This window comes from Anarhichas minor, unplaced genomic scaffold (assembly GCF_050575085.1).
Source record: "Anarhichas minor isolate MPS153535 unplaced genomic scaffold, ASM5057508v1 ptg000041l, whole genome shotgun sequence".
Taxonomy (NCBI): domain Eukaryota; kingdom Metazoa; phylum Chordata; class Actinopteri; order Perciformes; family Anarhichadidae; genus Anarhichas; species Anarhichas minor.
In genome coordinates this window covers 3,760,648-3,777,132 of record NW_027466487.1, presented here as the reverse complement: position 1 = coordinate 3,777,132, position 16,485 = coordinate 3,760,648, and the positions used below count along the sequence as shown (strand labels likewise).

Genomic DNA, 16,485 nt, shown 5'->3' with positions numbered 1-16,485 from the left:
CATTGCAGATGTGAGTATCAACGGTTAAAAAAAAAAACACTAAAAATAAAAGTAGAAGACAAAAATCTTTTGCTTTTACAAACTCACTGACGGGCCACATCAGCGTACACTGGGTTTATTCCGCAAAAGGGGGCGACACTCCATGTTCAGCGGCATCAGCAGTCCTGTTTCCTCGCCTGTAACGCCGTGTTTCCTCCCGTGTTTCCTTCGTGCATCCCTCGGCCCTTGTGCTGCTCGGTCGGGTTTTTTTTTTTTTTTTCATCGACTGGTCAGAGACGAAGACGGCCCCTTTCCTCTGAGCCACATGCCCGAGAACAGCACCAACAGGCGGCTTCTTCCACTAACATCTGCGGACCTCCAGCGCCATCTGCCGGCCGAATGATGGAAAGCTTCTTACAGCGTTATATTGCAAAGTCATTTTTTCTCTTAGTACCAAATTACATTCTCCTAATTTTGGGCTCAAAATTATGGAGCCCAAAACTGACATGTAGTCAAATAACTAAAATGAAGAATGAAGAATAATTATAAAGATTTATACATATATATATATTTTTTTTTTCATTAACCACTAATCAGTTGATAAAATCAATTAAAACTTTATTATTTCACTAATTGTATCCATTCACGCTCAATTTAATCGTTTAATAAATAATAATATTTATTGATGTATTCAGTTTTATTTTTTTATTTGTCTGATAATCTTTTATTAAAATATATATATATATATATATATATATATATATATTCACAACAGAGCACAAAATGCCATTTTCCTGATTTTGGGCTCAAAATTATGGAAACCCAAAACTAACTTCCATAAAAAAATAATAACAAAATACAAAAGGTTATAAGACCAAATCCAAAGTCCAAAATACATCTAAATGCATCAATTCATAATATTTATTTTAAAATCGAATGGAGTGTAACAAAGAAAAACAAAGCTTTATTATCATTTGTTTAAAAAACAAACTAGCTAAAAGGTAGGATTTTTTTTTGTCGTTACCACTAAATGGTGCATAGAATATACTACTTTTTTACATTTACTCTTCTTTTTTATTTTTCACCAGTTTATTTCATTTTTTTGTATTTATAATATTACTTATAGTGTATTCAGTATTTGTTATAACCAGTACTTAATTTGTCACGTATTAAAATACACACAAGTTTCCATCATGTGCTTTTCAAACTTCAGGATACAAAACACTAATGCTGACCATGTTCCTTTACAAATTGAATGTAAAGCCTTGCACTTCCACACAGGTGTTTTCAATCACCTTGTTGATTAGACTTCTACTTAGGTGGAAGTTGGGTGGAGCTATTTTGAATTACATGAGACGCAAATCAGAACATTTAAGTGAAAACACCTGTGTGGGTGTAGGCTACGATGGGGCTCTTATTTCATTCAGATCATCAGCGTTTCAAATCACAGGACTTTAAGTCAGAAGAAGTTGTGTTTTTAAGTTCTTAAATGGTTCTGAAAGTGAAAACTACAAAGCTGAATTTTCTTGAAATTAATCAAACTTGTGTGTTAATAATAAAAGATTAATTCCACCAAATGTCTGTGATGTTTTATAGTTTGCCACCTCTTAACCTTCCCAACACATTTACAAGAACCTTAACATCTATAAATGAGGAGTCTGGTTTCAAGCGTGTTGACAACAATAATAAATTAGTCACAAATATGAAGTAGAAACACTCAAACATCTGGTTTAAATGCCCTCGCCCCGTGCTTCTTCTCACTCTGCACATGAACTGTTTTAATTATTAGTTCCCTTCTGTTGTTGTTGAACCCGAAAGTCTTGTGACATTCATGTGTTTGAAGCGCCAACAGGCAGCCTGCTCCTCATCTACGGACCTCCAACGCCACCTGCAGCCCAACACGAGGAATTCCTTACAATTGCTCATGAAAAAAGAAAACTGCCAGAGAGAAGTATGAAATCATGTTAAATGTTTTTATTTAAATTGCTCGGCAGGTTGAATTATGTACCTTTTCAATATTAATTTAAGGAAACAAACCGCTTGGATAAAATTCTTATTTCTTGTAAAAAATAAACATGAAATTTGGACCCATTTTTTGTGCTTATCACTTTGACCCTCCTGTCTTTTTTTTTTATCTTTCAGAGTTGTCTTATTTGTTTGTTTGTTTTACTTTGACTCCTATAAGAAAAAAACTCCTATGTATGGCACACATGAGTAAACCAACCACAACTAACCACCACTTCTCCTAATAGCTGCAGATGTTCTTTGAGAAAACAATACAACCATATTGACACCATACATCTTTGCTTCACAAAATTGTACACACTTTTTTTAGATTTCTCATTATTAGTTTTTTCTATTGAGATATACTAGTTTAATTAACTTCTGGTCTCTAAAAGCTATTCAAATGAATAAATCACTGCTCATAACATACGCAGTATATATGCAATCTATGATGAAGGAGTGTGAGTACATTTTACTTCACAAGCCAGAAAGGTTGGTAATCACTGCAGTAGATTCAAAACAAATATCTGCACTGCTTATGTCTTTTCACAGCCGCTGCCACATTTCCTGCTAAACATGTTAGACTGGTTGTTCCCACTAATATTAACATAAAAAGGAAGTCTAATAACAGTCACGAGTTTCCTTGTTTTGCATACGATCTGTTCCTGTGATTACATATGAAGTGCGGGAGATAAAAGTATTTTTTCCAGACTAAGAGACTCCACCAATGGAGACCAATGGAGGCTCAGACATGAAGCGCTCGGCTCTCATAATCCTGATGATCAACAGTTTCTGTGCCTTTTCGCAAAGTAAGAAAGAGTTTCACATTTAATACGTGGTTCTAGTAACATGCTACTTATGGAAACCGAGGAGACAGGATCACATAGAAGTCTCTTGCTGTAGCTCTTTGTCATTAAATGTTTATACAAATACATGTATAATGTTCCGTATTTCTATTTTTTTCAGTTCCCCATGAAGTTCTCTATATTGTGGGCTGCTTTGACAATGGGACAGCTGAAGCTCAGTTTGAGATAGATGCAGAGGAGCTTTTATACGTGGATTTTGACCGAGAGGAGGTTGTTTACAGTATTCCCAGATTTCTTATTGACGACCCAAGCAAAATGTTTGAGAATTTGAATGTATTTAGAAATGCTAAGAAAAACAGGAACACATGTACAACAGTTCTTGCAATCTACAAAGCGGAGGAGAAAAATCCACCAGAAGAAATGGGTAAACTAATCTCAACATTTCTCTCTGTAATGTGATTGACAAAAAGCTGATGACGGTTTTAATTGTCTTTTGACCCACTAAAGACCCCCCTGAGAGCATCCTCTACCCTTCAGAAGAAGTTCAGTTGGGAGTTGAAAACATCCTCATCTGCTTTGTGAATCATTTCTACCCACCTGAGATCAAAGTCAGCTGGACCAGAAACGGCCGTCTGGTGTCCGAGGGGGTGTCACTCAGTCGCTATTATCCCAATAATGATCAAACCTTCCACCAGTTCACAACCCTGACATTCACACCAAAGGAGGGAGACATTTACAGCTGCACTGTTGAACACTTAGCTTTGGACAGGCCGCAAACAAAGATCTGGGGTAATTGTTTTCATCTAGTGAAGCCACTAAAATATCAAAGTATGACAAAGATTTGTTGTAAAATCCTTTCTTACCTTTGTCCACAGAACCTGACTTCAGTCATCCCAGTCTTGGACTAGATGTTTACTGTGGAGTGGGCCTGTCTCTGGGCTTGTTGGGAGTTGCAGTTGGAACATTTTTAATAGTTAAGGGACACCATGGACATTGATTTCTCTGTTTTAGAAAGATTATACACATGGAATGTGTAATGGTGCACATGCATTTTGGTGCACATGCATTTTACAACAACAATTTTGGAGTGCACCATTTATCATCTTTTAAACTGTGATTTGTCTTTGAGAGAGGTTTGAATATCAGGCCTGCTGTGGCCCATTGAAGAATGAACAAAATGAAGATTAAATGGAGTTTACATGTGAAAGATATACACTGTTCAAACACATATTTCATCTACACACATGTGGACACACCCTAATACACTGTACATATGCTTGAATATATTTCACTTTTTTTATATGTAACTTTTTAAGGAATAAATAACACATTATTTGTCTTTAGAGTTAAATGCTGAATTCATAAGCAATAAAACACACCTCTACTCCACTATGTACATTCAGGGATTTTGCTGCTACAGCCTCACTTGGTCTGGTATGACCAGAAGCTTCTGGTGGCTAATGCTAGCTAACAGCATACTAAAAATGTATCAATATTGTATGAGTGACATTATTGAATGTCAGGAAGAGCTTTGGATTTACACATTGTATGCAAAAGGGCCTTAAAATCTTAATAAACTATTGATTCAACTTCTTTGTGATTCATTTATTGCCATTTTTGTTCCTTGTTATTACAGTGTCGTTGATTTAAACATTACCGTGTACCATGCTGTCTGTTGGCTCACTGTTATCTGTAACTTTGATTTACATTTTATTGAGGATTCAATTTTACACTAACTTTTTTTGTACATAAATAACCTTAATTTAATCAGGTAATCATGCTCAAGATCTCTTTTGAGCGCCTGTGATAATAGGATGTGAGGTGATTTAGCAGGAGACCTTTATAAATACAAATGACAGAATGTAGTTCACTTCTTGTTGCTCGTGAGGACCAGCTTACTTTTTCATATGTAGTGCATCGTGATGAGGACAATATGTTTCTCCTGTAATGAAACACAATGCACGATGATAAACTGCATCTATAGTTGTTTAAGATATGAGAATATATACAACAGACATTGTGGTTGACTGTAATCATTTTCTTGTCCTCAAGTAAAAAGCGGTGATGAAAATAAACTAAGTTCACTTTCTTTAAGAATTATACTTAAGTATAATTTCGAGGTGCTACATTTCAGAGGGAAATATTGTACTTGTTACTCCACTATAATGGGGCAGCTTTGGTTACTGTTTACAGATTCAATTTCACTTATAAAACTGTATTTAAGGTTCTTCAAACTAAACTTCTCCACCAGCTACACAATTAAAATGTCCTATCATTTAAATAATTATTTCTGATAAGTAAAGATAAGATTTGTTCTCAAGTAACATCTTACATGGAGATCTTTCACTTGTCATGCATTTTGTATTGTAGCATTATCTGCACATCAGATATAGGTTAGATTTTTGATTGTGCTGTGTGATGCATTATCCATAAAGTTGCAGTTAACCACTAAAGGTGCTGTTAGAATCAGAATCAGAAACCGTTTATTGCCAATGTATGTTGCACATACAAGGAATTTGTCGTGGCGTGTGGTGCATAACATTAAACAATCAACACAGTGCAAGAGATAGAAACATATTAAAATTTACAATAGAATATAAAAGAATATAAAATAAAGTGCACAACAAACAGATAAAAGTTGGAAGTAAGTCTGCTGGAGTTGTTCCCCTGATGTTTATGAGCTCATCTCTGGTGAAAGAGCTCCGGGTATCGCAGCAGAAAACAGTATTTACAACAGAAACAACACAAAACAATGAGCACCAACACACCGAGGCTGCTGTCCGCGGCCCCATCTTGCTTTAATTCAAGATTAAATACAAATGAGTCAGTTCAGCCACCAATGCTGACATCAAATTATGAATTACTTCAATAATTCATATGAAATTGGAAAAAATAATGGTGAATGATTGGAGGTGTCAGATTACTAAAATCACTTGTTGCCACACCTGTTTACACAAATGGTGCTGAGCACTGTCCTGTTTTACTTCCTCATGTTTTCAGTGCGAGATAAATTCACTTCCTCTATTGTTTCTCATAAGTAACCATGCGTGTTCACAGCTTCTTTTCATTGCTGTTTCTTCTACTTTCATGTTCCAGAGCTGGTAAGTAACCTAACACTAAAATAGAAGCTGTCATTGTTTATTTGTGTTGCTGTTCATAACAGCACACTGACAAGATAGACAGAGCAAAACAGTTGCTACAAGATAAATAAAAAAGCTGCTACATATAAACGTGTGTGAGAATAGGACATGAACAAGAACAAGACAACTTCCTAAATGATCTAATACTTGTTGGCTTTATGTTACAGATGCTCTTTTTGGTCATGGTTTCGTTCGCTGCCAGTTTACTTCGTTAGAGGACGTTGTTTATGTGGAGCAGTACTACATCAACAAGTTTCTTCTGATCCAATACAACAGCACTTTGGGAAATTTTACCGGCTACACAGAGAGAGCAAGAGATATTGCAGATGGCCTGAACAAAAGCCCTTTATCAATGAGAAAAGAAAAAAAGAATGAGGAGAAATGCAAATCCCACATACCATTCATATTGGATCTCCATTCAAAACCAGGTGACTTTGTGTTTTGAAACTGGTAAAGCTTTCGATTACAGCCTGCAAATTATGGTGTAGTTATTTAGTATATATGTGGTATCAATAAAATACTTACTGGGGACCTACAGCAGGACAAATGCAAGTTAAGAATTCATGGAATAAGGGGTTAACAACTTTGAGTCTAAGAGGAAGAAATAAACTAGTAAGTGCATGCAAGTATCTTCTAAATTACTGCATACCTATTTAATAATTAAGGGATAAAGTAACATAGTATTGATGTATATTGGACAAATTACTGTACAAGGAATAGTTCATCATATTCATGTTTTTACCAACTTTCTTTAAAAAGCATTCAGGAGTAATTTCAGCTCTCCAGCGCGGGTCGTCCCTGGCTTACTCGGCCGTCTGGGTGCCCACAGCAGGCCTGGGTGTACAACCAAATCTAACGTTAGCTGTCTGACTAGCTTCCTCCTTCCCTTTCCACTTCGTTCCCTACCCAAGTATGACGTAGGAGTATACCCTAGTGGGGGAACGCTCATGTGATTGGTTGAAAATGGAGGAGACATCTGATGGGCTATAGATCATTCCTTGTTGAAAAACATGCATTTGTGAACTGGGTGTTATCAGGGGTGTCTCAAAAAAAAACCACAAATTCAGTGAAATCATTTGAAAACAATGCTGAAATGCCCGTGTGGACGTGGATCGTTTTCAAAACCCCGGATTTAAACATAAATGTCAGAGTGTGGATGTAGCCTTAGTCTCTCTCCTCCACAACAGAACCATAGCGGCTATCCTCCCTTGGAGGAACACACAGGCCTTTTTCTTCTGCCTCCTATTGATACCCATGAAGTATTTAATTGGAATACCATATGAACAAAATATTTACACAGTAATTTGTGGGCTGTTATCTTAAGTATTACCCAAACTCTCAGCATTATTAGTGCCGTATAAGTGACAGTTATGCTGTTTCATGCCAACTTGTTTGTCTCTGGGTTTTTTCACCAAGTGGAGCCCTCCGTCAGGCTGAGGTCAGTTGAGGCAGCAAGCAGCAAACATCCAGGCATGCTGGTCTGCAGTGCGTACGGCTTTTATCCCAAACAAATCAGAGTGACTTGGCTGAGGAACGGAAATAATGTGACATCTGATGTGACGTCCACTGAAGAACTGCCCAATGGGAATTGGCTCTACCAGATACACTCATATCTGGAATTTACACCCAGACCTGGAGAGAAGATCAGCTGTAGAGTGGAGCATGCCAGCCTCACGGGGCCCAAGCTTTATGAGTGGGGTAAGAGAGTGACAGGAGGTGTTCTTAACAGAGATCTCTTCGCTTGAACAGCGTTACGGTAGATGACTTCAAATAATTATTAATGTTCAGTATGGAAATCTAATTTAATGTTTGTGAAAATTTGTGTTTTCAGACGCAGCAAATGAGTCACAGAGGAACAAAATCGCTGTCGGGACAGCAGGGCTGCTGCTGGGTCTGGTGTTTTTAGTTGCTGGGCTGATTTACTACAAGAAGAAGAACAACGCTGGTGAGAGAAAAGATCAAATTAACCAAAAGATTACTGGAATCAAATTCTTTAGACCTACAGTGTTTGCAGCTGAGGCAAAGAGAATGTAGAGATAAATAGGCCTTATTAAGACTAAAGACATAAACAGACCATTCTGCTTTTGATGCCACTGTAACATTGCATCACTGTTGTCTGAAGTGAAGCTCATAGACATCCCTGCACTGATGCATTTCTGCCAGAAAAGATTTAAAATTTCATCATCTTTTAAATCATAGAGCATGAAAGTCAACACCAATAGTATTTATTTGTGCAAAATCCATCAGAGTTCATGTAGAGCTTCTAGTTTTCAACACGTCTCAACACCAAATTATTATGACTCAAAATCAACTATGTGTGACTTTGTTTTTCTTTTTCTTATTCTAGGCCGAGTGTTGGTGCCAACAGGTTAAGGCAGCCTGCCCCGTTGGCTGAAACGTATGTAATACAAGACAAAAGGTAAAATGATCCGACCCTGGAAATCTCACCAAAATGGCAAAGGATGGAATAAATAAGAAGGTGTGGAGTCACACAGTTCTGCGTGGGCAAAATAACTGCACTTAAGGAGGTTGATATGATGTGTACGGTATATACAGGAATACTTTGTGTTGTGCGGGTAAATCTATTAAAAGTAAGCTTTCATTGAAGTTTGAGGAAATAGTATGTTAAGAATAGAAAATATCTTGTCAAAATCAATGTTTTCCTTTGAACTGTACACATTATTATAGTTTAAAGGAGCTTATTTTTTTCGATGAAATGGTTTGACTATACCTGTAATATTTTGATGTTCAGATTATCAATGATGGGAATGGCTGTTTAATTTTGGATTATGTTAATTAAAAATGTATACACAGTACTATGGTTCTGTCGACTACAAATGCATGGTGTCTTGAGCTGTGTGCTAATCACATGATCTGATATACTATATTTACTGTTGTGGGCTGCTGTGACAATGCACTGAAGCTCAGTTTGAGTTAGATGCAGAGGAGCTTTTATACGTGGATTTTGACAGAGAGGAGGTTGTTTCCAGTATTCCCAGATTTCTTATTGACGACCCAAACTCAATTTTAGAGAATTTGAATGTATTTAGAAATGCTAAGAAAAACGGGAACGCATGTTCAACAGTTCTTGCAATCTACAAAGTGGAGGAGAAAAATCCACCAGAAGAAATGAGTAAACTAATCTCAACATTTCTCTCTGTAGTGATGTGATTGACAAAAAGCTGATGACGATTTTAATTGTCATTTAACCCACTAAAGACCCCCCTGAGAGCATCCTCTACCCTTCAGAAGAAGTTCAGTTGGGAGTTGAAAACATCCTCATCTGCATTGTGAATCATTTCTACCCACCTGAGATCAAAGTCAGCTGGACCAGAAATGTCCGTCTGGTGTTTTTGTACATAAAATAACTTTAATTTAATCAGGTAATCATACTCAAGTATCTATTTTGCAAGAGTGACAGAATGTAGTTCACTTCTTGTGTGGTGGAAAAAACCTTTTATACTGAAACAAGAAACATTGAGAAAAGAAGTTTGTCTTTGGAATATTTATTCTCTGCAGAGAAGGCTTCACCGTCCTACAGAGTGCAGTTCACTCTGCAGGAGGATGGGCCAAGAGTGCAGTGTCTCTATACGCGTCTCAGCACACAGGGGACGGAGGGGAAGGTGTGTTTCTCACTAAGGCAACTGTTTTTGCTTCTTCTCTAAACATCGACAACAGTTCCTCCAATAAACATTTTACGACTGATCCAAATCTACATATCCTGTGGTTTACTACCTCTAAGTTAAACATTCTGTGATTACTATCTGCACTCCCATTTGGTTACTTCCTTTGAAGGAAGCTATAGCAGACGTCCCATGTTGTCTTGTCTAACATTGAATAAAGCACATTAGAGAAGTCACAGTAGAAAAGTATTTAGCACAAAGGAATTTTCTATCACACTTGTTGCTCGTGAGGACCAGCTTACTTTTTCATATGTAGTGCATCGTGATGAGGACAATATGTTTCTCCTGTAATGAAACACAATGCACGATGATAAACTGCATCTATAGTTGTTTAAGATATGAGAATATATACAACAGACATTATGGTTGACTGTAATCATTTTCTTGTCCTTAAGTAAAAAGCGGTGATGAAAATAAACTAAGTTCACTTTCTTTAAGAATTATACTTAAGTATAATTTCGAGGTGCTACATTTCAGAGGGAAATATTGTACTTGTTACTCCACTATAATGGGGCAGCTTTGGTTACTGTTTACAGATTCAATTTCACTTATAAAACTGTATTTAAGGTTCTTTAAACTAAACTTCTCCACCAGCTACACAATTAAAATGTCCTATCATTTAAATAATTATTTCTGATAAGTAAAGATAAGATTTGTTCTCAAGGAACATCTTACATGGAGATCTTTCACTTGTCATGCATTTTGTATTGTAGCATTATCTGCACGTCAGATATAGGTTAGATTTTTGATTGTGCTGTGTGATGCATTATCCATAAAGTTGCAGTTAACCACTAAAGGTGCTGTTAGAATCAGAATCAGAAACCGTTTATTGCCAATGTATGTTGCACATACAAGGAATTTGTCGTGGCGTGTGGTGCATAACATTAAACAATCAACACAGTGCAAGAGATAGAAACATATTAAAATTTACAATAGAATATAAAAGAATATAAAATAAAGTGCACAACAAACAGATAAAAGTTGGAAGTAAGTCTGCTGGAGTTGTTCCCCTGATGTTTATGAGCTCATCTCTGGTGAAAGAGCTCCGGGTATCGCAGCAGAAAACAGTATTTACAACAGAAACAACACAAAACAATGAGCACCAACACACCGAGGCTGCTGTCCGCGGCCCCATCTTGCTTTAATTCAAGATTAAATACAAATGAGTCAGTTCAGCCACCAATGCTGACATCAAATTATGAATTACTTCAATAATTCATATGAAATTGGAAAAAATAATGGTGAATGATTGGAGGTGTCAGATTATTAAAATCACTTGTTGCCACACCTGTTTACACAAATGTTGCTGAGCATTGTCCTGTTTTACTTCCTCATGTTTTCAGTGCGAGATAAATTCACTTCCTCTATTGTTTCTCATAAGTAACCATGCGTGTTTACAGCTTCTTTTTATTGCTGTTTCTTCTACTTTCATGTTCCAGAGTTGGTAAGTAACCTAACACTAAAATAGAAGCTGTCATTGTTTATTTGTGTTGCTGTTCATAACAGCACACTGACAAGATAGACAGAGCAAAACAGTTGCTACAAGATAAATAAAACAGCTGCTACACATCAACATGTGTGAGAATATGACATGAACAAGAAAAAGCAACTTTCTAAATGATCTAATACTTGTTGGCTTTATGTTACAGATGCTCTTTTTGGTCATGGTTTGGTTCGCTGCCAGTTTACTTCGTTAGAGGACCTTGTTTATGTGGAGCAGTACTACTTCAACAAGTTTCTTCTGATCCAATACAACAGCACTTTGGGAAATTTTACCGGCTACACAAAGAAAACAAGAGATATTGCAGATGGCCTGAACAAAAGCCCTAATTTAATGAAACAAAAAAAAAAGAATGAGGAGAAATGCAAATCCTACATACCATTCATATTGGATCTCCATTCAAAACCAGGTGACTTTGTGTTTTGAAACTGGTAAAGCTTTCGATTACAGTCTGCAAATTATGGTGTAGTTATTTAGTATATATGTGGTATCAATAAAATACTTACTGGGGACCTACAGCAGGACAAATACAAGTTAAGAATTCATGGAATAAGGGGTTAACAACTTTGAGTCTAATGCTGCGTTCACACACGAATTATTCGCGCCAGTAGATTACATACAAAGTCTATGCACAGACGCGATGAGACTGGCGCGGCGCGAATTTGCGATGGCGCGCCGCGCTGGATGCAAATTTGCGGCGCGATTGACGCGAATTTGCGTCAAACGCCAAATCGCCCCAACGCGCGAGTTGAAATTTTTCAACTTCTGCGAAATATTCGCATTACGCCCCGGCGATAGCCTATCAGCGTTGAGTTGCTCCCCCTGTCATCAGCGATGTCCTGCCGTTGTTGAATCAGGAAATAAATCCTGTAGCCGTCTGTGTTCACCCAGAGCTCTACGATACCGCATATCAATAGTGACCGGACCAAACTATGTGTATAAATGTGTGTGTGTAAACCATATGGTACAAACAATGAATAGACGCTGCCGTATTTACGTCTAGATGACGTTATTCTGACTGTTGGTGGAGCTGCTACAATGTTAGCATAGCATAGCACCGATCCATCCCTGCTCCATTGAGAAGACAGGTAGCCTACAAATCGGCATCATTACGTAGTTATTTCGGAGTCCCTTTTTGTCGGTTTATTGCTGTTAAATCACAGCCAAATCAGTTTATTGTGTGTTCATACAGCTGTAGTAAACAGCAACAGCGACGTGTGGCTTGCACAATGTGGCTTGTGGCGACGTGTGGCTTGCTAGACACAGTGAATACAGCTCGATAAAATCCATGGAGCTCCTCTGGACAATATTATGAACCAGACATGGCGGCGTTTAGTTTCCCGGGATATCTGTGACTTCCACAACACGTACTAAGCAGAAATAGAGGTTATTTGTTTCATGGTTAATGGCGGACAGTTGAACAGCTTTCAGGGCGATAAGCCGCGCCCCCTCTCCGGCGCGCCCAGTGCGTCCAGCGCGATTCGCGCGATTCACGCGAATGAACACTTGGTCCCCGGCGTTTTGACCGGCGGTGCGATGGAAGCGAATATGCGTCGCGATGAATTCGCGACGCGTTTGGTGTGAACGCAGCATAAGAGGAAGAAATAAACTAGTAAGTGCATGCAAGTATCTTCTAAATTACTGCATACCTATTTAATAATTAAGGGATAAAGTAACATAGTATTGATGTATATTGGACAAATTACTGTACAAGGAATAGTTCATCATATTCATGTTTTTACCAACTTTCTTTAAAAAGCATTCAGAAGTAATTCCAACTCCAGCGCGGGTCGTCCCTGGCTTACTCGGCCGTCTGGGTGCCCACAGCAGGCCTGGGTGTACAACCAAATCTAACGTTAGCTGTCTGACTAGCTTCCTCCTTCCCTTTCCACTTCGTTCCCTACCCGAGTATGACGTAGGAGTATACCCTAGTGGGGGAACGCTCATGTGATTGGTTGAAAATGGAGGAGACATCTGATGGGCTATAGATCATTCCTTGTTGAAAAACATGCATTTGTGAACTGGGTGTTATCAGGGGTGTCTCAAAAAAAACACACAAATGCAGTGAAATCATTTGAAAACAATGCTGAAATGCCCGTGTGGACGTGGATCGTTTTCGTTTTCAAAACCCCGGATTTAAACATAAATGTCAGAGTGTGGATGTAGCCTTAGTCTCTCTCCTCCACAACAGAACCATAGCGGCTATCCTCCCTATAGGAGGAACACACAGGCCTTTTTCTTCTGCCTCCTATTGATACCCATGAAGTATTTAATTAGAATACCATATGAACAAAATATTTACACAGTAATTTGTGGGCTGTTATCTTAAGTATTACCCAAACTCTCAGCATTATTAGTGCCGTATAAGTGACAGTTATGCTGTTTCATGCCAACTTGTTTGTCTGTGGGTTTTTTCACCAAGTGGAGCCCTCCGTCAGGCTGAGGTCAGTTGAGGCAGCAAGCAGCAAACATCCAGGCATGCTGGTCTGCAGTGCGTACAGCTTTTATCCCAAACAAATCAGAGTGACTTGGCTGAGGAACGGAAATAATGTGACATCTGATGTGACGTCCACTGAAGAACTGCCCAATGGGAATTGGCTCTACCAGACACACTCATATCTGGAATTTACACCCAGACCTGGAGAGAAGATCACCTGTAGAGTGGAGCATGCCAGCCTCACGGGGCCCAAGCTTTATGAGTGGGGTAAGAGAGTGACAGGAGGTGTTCTTAACAGAGATCTCTTCGCTTGAACAGCGTTACGGTAGATGACTTCAAATAATTATTAATGTTCAGTATGGAAATCTAATTTAATGTTTGTGAAAATGTGTGTTTTCAGACGCAGCAAATGAGTCACAGAGGAACAAAATCGCTGTCGGGACAGCAGGGCTGCTGCTGGGTCTGGTGTTTTTAGTTGCTGGGCTGATTTACAACAAGAAGAAGAACAACGCTGGTGAGAGAAAAGATCAAATTAACCAAAAGATTACTGGAATCAAATTCTTTAGACCTACAGTGTTTGCAGCTGAGGCAAAGAGAATGTAGAGATAAATAGGCCTTATTAAGACTAAAGACATAAACAGACCACTCTGCTTTTGATGCCACTGTAACATTGCATCACTGTTGTCTGAAGTGAAACTCATAGACATCCCTGCACTGATGCATTTCTGCCAGAAAAGATTCATAATTTCATCATCTTTTAAATCATAGAGCATGAAAGTCAACACCAATAGTATTTATTTGCGCAAAATCCATCAGAGTTCATGTAGAGCTTCTAGTTTTCAACACGTCTCAACACCAAATTATTATGACTCAAAATCAACTATGTGTGACTTTCTTTTTATTTTTCTTATTCTAGGCCGAGTGTTGGTGCCAACAGGTTAAGGCAGCCTGCCCCGTTGGCTGAAACGTATGTAATACAAGACAAAATGTAAAATGATCCGACCCTGGAAATCTCACCAAAATGGCAAAGGATGGAATAAATAAGGAGGTGTGGAGTCACACAGTTCTGCGTGGGCAAAATAACTGCACTTAAGGAGGTTGATATGATGTGTACGGTATATACAGGAATACTTTGTGTTGTGCGGGTAAATCTATTAAAAGTAATCTTTCATTGAAGTTTGAGGAAATAGTATGTTAAGAATAGAAAATATCTTGTCAAAATCAATGTTTTCTTTTGAACTGTACACATTATTATAGTTTAAAGGAGCTTATTTTTTCGATGAAATGGTTTGACTATACCTGTAATATTTTGATGTTCAAATTATCAATGACGGAAATGGCTGTTTAATTTTGGATTATGTTAATTAAAAATGTATACACAGTACTATGGTTCTGTCGACTACAAATGCATGGTGTCTTGAGCTGTGTGCTAATCACATGATCTGATATACTATATTTACTGTTGTGGGCTGCTGTGACAATGCACTGAAGCTCAGTTTGAGTTAGATGCAGAGGAGCTTTTATACGTGGATTTTGACAGAGAGGAGGTTGTTTCCAGTATTCCCAGATTTCTTATTGACGACCCAAACAAAATTTTAGAGAATTTGAATGTATTTAGAAATGCTAAGAAAAACGGGAACACATGTTCAACAGTTCTTGCAATCTACAAAGCGGAGGAGAAAAATCCACCAGAAGAAATGAGTAAACTAATCTCAACATTTCTCTCTGTAGTGATGTGATTGACAAAAAGCTGATGACGATTTTAATTGTCATTTAACCCACTAAAGACCCCCCTGGGAGCATCCTCTACCCTTCAGAAGAAGTTCAGTTGGGAGTTGAAAACATCCTCATCTGCTTTGTGAATCATTTCTACCCACCTGAGATCAAAGTCAGCTGGACCAGAAACGTCCGTCTGGTGTTTTTGTACATAAAATAACTTTAATTTAATCAGGTAATCATACTCAAGTATCTATTTTGCAAGAGTGACAGAATGTAGTTCACTTCTTGTGTGGTGGAAAAAACCTTTTATACTGAAACAAGAAACATTGAGAAAAGAAGTTTGTCTTTGGAATATTTATTCTCTGCAGAGAAGGCTTCACCGTCCTACAGAGTGCAGTTCACTCTGCAGGAGGATGGGCCAAGAGTGCAGTGTCTCTATACGCGTCTCAGCACACAGGGGACGGAGGGGAAGGTGTGTTTCTCACTAAGGCAACTGTTTTTGCTTCTTCTCTAAACATCGACAACAGTTCCTGCAATAAACATTTTATGACTGATCCAAATCTACATATCCTGTGGTTTACTACCTCTAAGTTAAACATTCTGTGATTACTATCTGCACTCCCATTTGGTTACTTCCTTTGAAGGAAGCTATAGCAGACGTCCCATGTTGTCTTGTCTAACATTGAATAAAGCACATTAGAGAAGTCACAGTAGAAAAGTATTTACCACAAATGAATTTTCTATCACACTTGTTGCTCGTGAGGACCAGCTTACTTTTTCATATGTAGTGCATCGTGATGAGGACAATATGTTTCTCCTGTAATGAAACACAATGCACGATGATAAACTGCATCTATAGTTGTTTAAGATATGAGAATATATACAACAGACATTGTGGTTGACTGTAATCATTTTCCTGTCCTTAAGTAAAAAGCGGTGATGAAAATAAACTAAGTTCACTTTCTTTAAGTATAATTTCGAGGTGCTACATTTCAGAGGGAAATATTGTACTTGTTACTCCACTATAATGGGGCAGCGTTGGTTACTGTTTACAGATTCAATTTCACTTATAAAACTGTATTTAAGGTTCTTTAAACTAAACTTCTCCTCCACCAGCTACACAATTAAAATGTCCTGTGAAATGAAAATCCAATAATTCAATATATAATATAACTGACATTGGCCATTCTGCTGCATAGTAAGTACTTTGACTTTT

General features: G+C 37.9%; 5 protein-coding genes across 5 annotated transcripts; all 5 read left to right on the top strand.

The window, feature by feature from the left end:
• The first annotated feature begins 2,512 nt into the window (after nt 1–2,512).
• On the top strand, nt 2,513–4,378 carry LOC142969491 (H-2 class II histocompatibility antigen, A-U alpha chain-like). The gene is made up of 4 exons (XM_076109411.1): nt 2,513–2,792; nt 2,950–3,213; nt 3,297–3,578; nt 3,665–4,378. Exons 1-4 carry the CDS (start codon nt 2,711–2,713, stop codon nt 3,784–3,786), a joined length of 750 nt encoding a protein of 249 aa, XP_075965526.1. The 5' UTR covers nt 2,513–2,710; the 3' UTR covers nt 3,787–4,378.
• Nucleotides 4,379–5,754: 1,376 nt separating this feature from the next.
• Nucleotides 5,755–8,745, top strand: LOC142969635 (DLA class II histocompatibility antigen, DR-1 beta chain-like). Its single transcript, XM_076109630.1, has 5 exons — nt 5,755–5,890; nt 6,097–6,357; nt 7,346–7,627; nt 7,761–7,874; nt 8,277–8,745. The coding sequence occupies exons 1-5, from the start codon at nt 5,833–5,835 to the stop codon at nt 8,300–8,302; spliced, it is 741 nt and encodes a 246-aa protein (XP_075965745.1). The 5' UTR covers nt 5,755–5,832; the 3' UTR covers nt 8,303–8,745.
• Nucleotides 8,746–8,848: 103 nt separating this feature from the next.
• Nucleotides 8,849–10,030, top strand: LOC142969676 (RLA class II histocompatibility antigen, DP alpha-1 chain-like; the record flags this gene model as incomplete). The annotated part of the gene is made up of 2 exons (XM_076109681.1): nt 8,849–9,088; nt 9,142–10,030. Coding segments are annotated over 2 exons (396 nt in total), but the record flags the coding sequence as incomplete, so codon positions are not given.
• Nucleotides 10,031–10,172: 142 nt separating this feature from the next.
• On the top strand, nt 10,173–14,934 carry LOC142969636 (H-2 class II histocompatibility antigen, E-S beta chain-like). Its single transcript, XM_076109631.1, has 5 exons — nt 10,173–11,056; nt 11,262–11,522; nt 13,536–13,817; nt 13,951–14,064; nt 14,467–14,934. The coding sequence occupies exons 1-5, from the start codon at nt 10,999–11,001 to the stop codon at nt 14,490–14,492; spliced, it is 741 nt and encodes a 246-aa protein (XP_075965746.1). The 5' UTR covers nt 10,173–10,998; the 3' UTR covers nt 14,493–14,934.
• Nucleotides 14,572–16,219, top strand: LOC142969675 (RLA class II histocompatibility antigen, DP alpha-1 chain-like). The gene is made up of 3 exons (XM_076109680.1): nt 14,572–14,620; nt 15,042–15,287; nt 15,338–16,219. The coding sequence occupies exons 1-3, from the start codon at nt 14,572–14,574 to the stop codon at nt 15,484–15,486; spliced, it is 444 nt and encodes a 147-aa protein (XP_075965795.1). The 3' UTR covers nt 15,487–16,219.
• The last annotated feature ends 266 nt before the right edge of the window (nt 16,220–16,485 follow it).